Source organism: Lepidochelys kempii, chromosome 9, assembly GCF_965140285.1.
Source record: "Lepidochelys kempii isolate rLepKem1 chromosome 9, rLepKem1.hap1, whole genome shotgun sequence".
NCBI classification, from domain to species: domain Eukaryota; kingdom Metazoa; phylum Chordata; order Testudines; family Cheloniidae; genus Lepidochelys; species Lepidochelys kempii.
Window position 1 is genome coordinate 98,163,226 of NC_136388.1, and position 6,000 is coordinate 98,169,225.

General features: G+C 49.0%; 1 protein-coding gene across 9 annotated transcripts in view; it reads right to left on the reverse strand.

Moving 5' to 3' along the window:
* Window positions 1-5,502, reverse strand: part of LOC140916749 (integrator complex subunit 6-like) — a 54,027-nt gene extending 48,525 nt beyond the window's left edge. For 4 of the 9 annotated variants that reach the window (XM_073358479.1, XM_073358482.1, XM_073358481.1 and 1 more), the window contains exons 1-2: window positions 5,249-5,502; window positions 5,092-5,169 (exon numbers count right to left, since the gene is read on the reverse strand). In XM_073358479.1, the coding sequence (XP_073214580.1) occupies window positions 5,092-5,169; window positions 5,249-5,359 (189 nt within the window). In that variant the 5' untranslated portion in view covers window positions 5,360-5,502. Of the gene's footprint in view, window positions 1-3,868; window positions 4,890-5,091; window positions 5,172-5,248 lie in introns of those variants that run through there. The other 5 variants (XM_073358476.1, XM_073358474.1, XM_073358478.1 and 2 more) reach the window with 4 other exon arrangements.
* Window positions 5,503-6,000: the final 498 nt, after the last annotated feature.

Here is a 6,000-nt window from a genome sequence, read left to right on the forward strand (position 1 = left end):
CCAATTTTCTGTATGTTCCCATGCCTTCCCAAAAATTCTCACTTTGACCCCCATTTCTCTGTTTCTCCTACAAATTTTGGCACTTTCTTCCATAACTCCCCCATATTTCATGTGTTTATACAGTAGGCGTTGATACAGAAATGTTAATTGAATACATTGTGTAGAAGAGTTTTGTGGGGCAGTAAACTTCATTAATATGTACTGTAGTTAGAACTCTGAGTTAGTTTAGCAACAGCTCCAAAATCACATTTACATATTACTGCACTAGGTCTCAGGAAACCAACTACGGGCCCAACCCATTGGATCACCAACTGAAGGTAATACACTATGTGACCATACAAACAGGAATACAGAACTCCTAATCCTAGTCCCTGAAGTAAATTAATTGTAAATAGTTCCAATACTCGGATTTGTGAGCAGATCATTTATGGAGCAGTTCATGTTAAAACAAGGTCTCATGACCTAAAACAAAAATCACCATTTCTGGGAAAAATGCCATATAGAACACCGCCAAGAACCAAGGGAAGGCCATCTCACTGTCACCTGCCCCACTGAAATCATATCAGTCACAAGTGTGTAAGAGAGTTCATGAAACCAGTTAGTCTGGATAAGACTGTACTAGTACTTCATCATGAGATTGAATAGTTACCCAGAGCACAGGCCGCAAAAGTAATTTGGGACTGTTTCACAAACTGTAGAATAGGTGATTGACAAAATGAGATTTTATATTATTAGTGAAAAAGCAGCAAATAAATTAAGAGATGACCAGTCTTCCTAAGAAAGGAAACAAAACAAGTCTATACATATGCCCAGGGATTGCAAGACTGAATAACTTGGAGATCTCAGCATCCCGCAGAACCTACATCTGTAGCCATATATGCTTATCTTTACACCAATATTCAGCTCGGTTTTCTATGCCATCAGGGAAAATGGCAAGAGTAACAGTTGCTGGGGATGCAGGAGGAAATTTCTCTCCTCATCCCCTTCCAGAAGAAATTTTTGGTGCTCCACATAGCATCGTCAGATCAGTAACAGCCAAGCAAAACTGATTAAAATGACAGCTTCAATCAGTTGTGCCTGCTTAAGACAGTGGGGAGATCTACAAGTAGGAACCAAAAACAAACATGCCATTCTCTCAAACGGGAATTAAGAGTGTGACAGGAGTGAGAGATTCCTGCAATACCTCAAATTAAGTGTAAGCAACTCCTGGACATGACACAGTAAATCAGAATCAAAGTAACTTGCACTATTGTCTCTGCATAGCTACCAGCCTCTGTCTAGTAGCATATCAGCAAACTCATTTAACATCTCAAAGTATTTTAATCTGGAAATTAGTGCTTTTCTTAAAAAAAAGTTGTAATTTTTGAAGTACTAAAAATAAAGCTTCCTAGATCGTCCTCAAAATAAATAACTTGCCATCTACCAAGAGAAAACCTAACAAAGGACCTGATCCAAAGCCCAAGTCAGGGGCGTTTTTCCATAGACTCCAGTGGGTTCTGCACGAAGTCCATTGACAAAAGATATTTTAGGTGCAGTTTTATGCATCTCTAGATACCAAAAAAAATTGATTAAAAAAATATAGTATGTTGGTCTTTATTTAACCCTACAGATTTTAGATCATATTTCATCATCTTTACTATGCATTGCTTTCCGTACAACACATGGGGTATGGAAAAGAGAGTAAGTTCCACTGATTTCAGCAGGTGACCTCTTCTGCCTACCAGCAAGCCTTCGCTAGTATAAACATTATAGACCGTGACAGCATTGTTTTATATAGGGCACCCTCCGTTAGCAGTGGTCAAGTAAGGCAGTGGATTTAAAGTAAAATAATTATAGGGCTATAAGTTACACTGAAGTCACAGCCCCCCCTGCAACCAAAGGAACGCTTGATGGCAAGGGCTAAAAAACTACACCGGACCCCCGCTAGAATGCGCATCTATATAGCACGAATTCGCATATAATGCGGTCACAGCCATGGATCCCAAATTTAATTACTTTAATTGCATATCATTTTAATGCGGTCCTCATGTTAACACTGTACTGGGCATGGATCCCAAATCCCACATTCTAGCGAGGGTCCAGCGTATTTCCTAAAGTTACCAAACAAGATTGTGATTCCCTCTCAATAAATGATACAAACAAGAGAGCAAAGCAGTTGACAAGGGAAATTAGCTGCTGCTGCACAGATATTGGAATATATTTTGTAATCTTACATTTTCATTCTTAATGTTACTTTCTCCTTCCCCAACCCAGAAAAAAGGTCTTGGCATATCCACCATTATTGTTGTCGTTTGATATTAGTATTTCCTTTGCAAAGTTTTTATTTTGTAACACATACAAATCTGCTTGGCTACTTTTGAACTAGAGATAGAGGAAAACAGACTTGATCTAAGTCCTTAGATATTTTCCATTTAAATACTATTTCATATTTACAATACAGGATACAATCATGTTCCATATGCTTTTGATGATATGCAAACTACTGAATTATGAAAAAATATTTGCAGGCTAAGCCTGCTTATTCTTAAGAGAGAAGAAAAGGAATATCTTACCAAGCTTCAGAAAGTAACTATTGTTCACATGAAGTACCCAATTCATGTTATTTTTGTTTTAAATGATGCAATGTGTGCCACAAAACACTATGGACAAAACACATCAGTTCCCATGTATTTCAATTGCTATGTACCAACATTAGTAGTATGTAGAAAAGCACTACTCATTGGTACAATACTCCAAACATAGGAATTTTCTTTAGTGAGACTTGCATGGCATGTGATAATAGCCTATATAGTATTCCTATTACACAGAGTTACAAGTAGATGCATTGACACTGGAAAACCATAAATGTTTTCCTTACATCATGTTGTGTGCAATATAACAAAAACAGGAAAGTGTGTTCTCACAGCTAAGACTGCCATGACAAAGACTAGGCTCGCTGTATTTAGTCCTGAGTGGAGAACAGGAGGGAAATATATTTCAAACCGTGCTGCAGAAAACCTTCCAGTGTTGTCAGATTAGAATGCCAGCTAACATTTCTTTGCCAGAAATTAGGAGATTTTAACCCAGAGCTCAAGATAGATCTTCATGAATGCAGAGACAACAAAATGACCCCTTTTGAGAGGGGGGAGGATAGGTGTGGAGTAGTAAACACAAAATAAATGCTGACCTATGAAAGTGTTATCAGCATTTCAGAGAGCAGACTGCATTTCAAGTGTGTGAATTTAGTGCTGGTTAAAGGCGGAAGATCCATGGCCCCAGAAATAAATTTCTCTTTCCACAGAAGCACTGCAACGCACACCGCATCAACACAAGCACACCCACGTCCCACCTACATGCTTTGGCCATCACCTGCAGAGACCATCCATTCTTAGCTTCTCTGCTGGGACCGCCAACAATGGTGGCGTTTGTTATGTGGACATCTGCCTACTTTATGCTGGGCTAATGCCAATCAGATGGTAACTAATGGTAATTACTGACATGTTAAAACAGAAAAGAACGCTAATGGAATACCTATGCCCAGAGCCATTCAATGGATCCATTTTAGGAGTTTTCAAAACCTCTCTAACACTGAAGAGTTTTGTGGTGTGCTTTAATGAGACATTTAAAATTACATTCATGTGGACATCTCAGCTACTTGGAAGTCATGGTCTGAGAAGCAAACAGAAATATCACTAAGGTGACCTATTTTTTTGAATTGTTCTTGAGGTGCAGCAGCCATGGACTACCTGCCTCAATCCTGAGAAAAAGCAAAAATGGGGGAAGAGAAAGACACACACACACTGGGTCAAATTCAGCACTTCCGTGTGTAATCACAAACACCTGTGCAGAGTAACACTATCAAATCAGAATGGTAATGTTTTACACCCACGTTAAACAGCTGTAAGTCACAACACATGGCAATGCAGCACCACATTGTCTCTCTTCAATTCCTGAGCTGCACCTTTAGCAGTAGGTGTGGGAGGAGGAGGAAGAGACAGGCCCAGTCTGTTGCTTCAGTAACTAATGAGGGAGACACACCAAGGTGAGGCATAGAAAGGCAGCAGCAAGTGTGGGGAAGAAATAGTCAGTTGCCTCAATCTTTGTGCTGCAATATAAGCCGCATGTGTACAGGGAAACGGATTGCTTCCAGGATGCTGCTCCAATACATACATTCCTGCTGCTGCAGAGAGTGGGGGGGGGGGGGAAGTCTTTTGCCCTAATCCTTGTGCACGAAGCACGGCAATGGGGTAGAAATGCACACTCCCGTCTAGGCTTCCCGAGCAACAGCAGCAGAACTGGAGGCAGAAGCAAATTCCGCTAAAGGAGGGGAAAGCGGGGGCAGTAAAGGAAGGGGATAGGGATCATGGGGGAGAGGAGAGGAGAAAAAGCTTCAGCAGCCCCTTCCTCCTATCCTTGTGTAGCAGCAGCCAAGGTGTAGTGAGAGAACTCTCACTGCCCTAGATCCCAGCGCCTGGGGCAAGGGGGACCGTGACCCATACTAGCCTGGTCTCTGGGGTCCCAGTGCTTAGGGAGGAGCAGCGGCACCACGGGCATGGGGAGGCGGGAGACACTGTCCTGGTCTATCGGGCTGTGTGTGTGGAAAAGGACCTACACGGTCCTGTTCCACGGGATCCTGGTGCAGAGGCGGGGTCCAGGTGTCCCCGTCTATAGGGTCCCAGGAGGAGGAGGGACAGACAAGAACCACAGTGTCCTGGTCCAACAGGGCCCTGGCGCATGAGGGGGGAAGGACTGACGAGACCCGCCCCGCCCCGGTCTCCCCGGCGAGAGAGGGCGGGGCGGGACCCCCTGGGACCGGTCCTCAGGGGCGAGACCCCCACCGCCCCGGCGTCCAGCCGGGCTGGCGAGCGGTCGGGCCGAGGAGAGGCGCTGGGCGGCGGCGCGGCAGGGGCGGGGCGGAGCCGCGCGGCGCAGCGGCCCGGCCCCGCCCCACGCCGGGGTGGCGAATCACGCTCCTCCCCCTCCTCCATCTCAGCAGCGCCCTCCGCCAGCCTCGCTCCTCCATACAAAAGCAAAATGTCCGCCATCTTCACGGGCTGCTGCCGCCGCCGGCGGCTGCGCCCCCCGGGCCGGGCGCGCGGGGGCGGGCGTTACCTTGATGCAGTAGGGCGGCTCGTCGAAGGTGACCAGCATGTACCTGTCCCCGCGGCTGGCCGGGTCCCGGGCCCGCAGCTGCGGAGAGAGCAGAGAAGGCGGCGTTAACGGGCGGGCGCGGGGCGCGGGGCAGGCGGCCCGCCCGGCCCGCACTCACCTTCATGAAGAGCTCCACGGCGCCCTTGGCGACGTCCAGGTAGCTGGTGCCCAGGTGCGCCCGCTGGTTCATGGAGGCCGACGTGTCTATGAGGAAGAGGAGGATCGGCATGGTCCCGGCAGCGCCCCGGCCGGCCGGGCGCCCCGCGGGGGGAGCGGCTCAGCCTCCCCCGCCGCCTGCAGCCCGAGCGCTCGCAGCCCGTGGCCGCCGCCTGAGCTGCCTGGCTTCACTGAGACCCAACTTCTCTCCCCTCAGCCTCCGGCGGCACCATGTGACCAGCCCGCACGCCATTGGCTGGCCATTGTACCGTCGTTTGCATATTCATGAGCAGGGGGAGCTGCTGGGGCGAGGGCCCCCCCCTCCTCCCTGGCAGGGGCGGGCTTGGTTGCGGGGGGCGGCGCCGGGCCGGGCGGAGGAAGGGGCCGTCGCCGGCGCTGCGCTGGGAACGTCCCTGCCGGTCCGGCCCCGCGTTGCCCCGGCGAGCGGCCGCAAAGCGGGGAGCTGCGCCGTGGGCCATGCCGGGCTCCCAGGCCAAGGCGCGCGCCTCCTGGCGCCTGCCCGGGGCCGGCCACAGGCAGCAGGAGTCCTACCTGCCGTCCCTGGCAAAGCCGGTTCCTTGCCCAGGCCCCCACGCTCAGCCTGGTCTCCCACGCGGGCTCTCTCGGCGCAGGCTGCCTCCAGCATTTCCCGGGGGGGCGGCGGAATTACGTGCATTCCCAGCAGCAGTTTAGATTCACGGCGCTTAAGGCCGG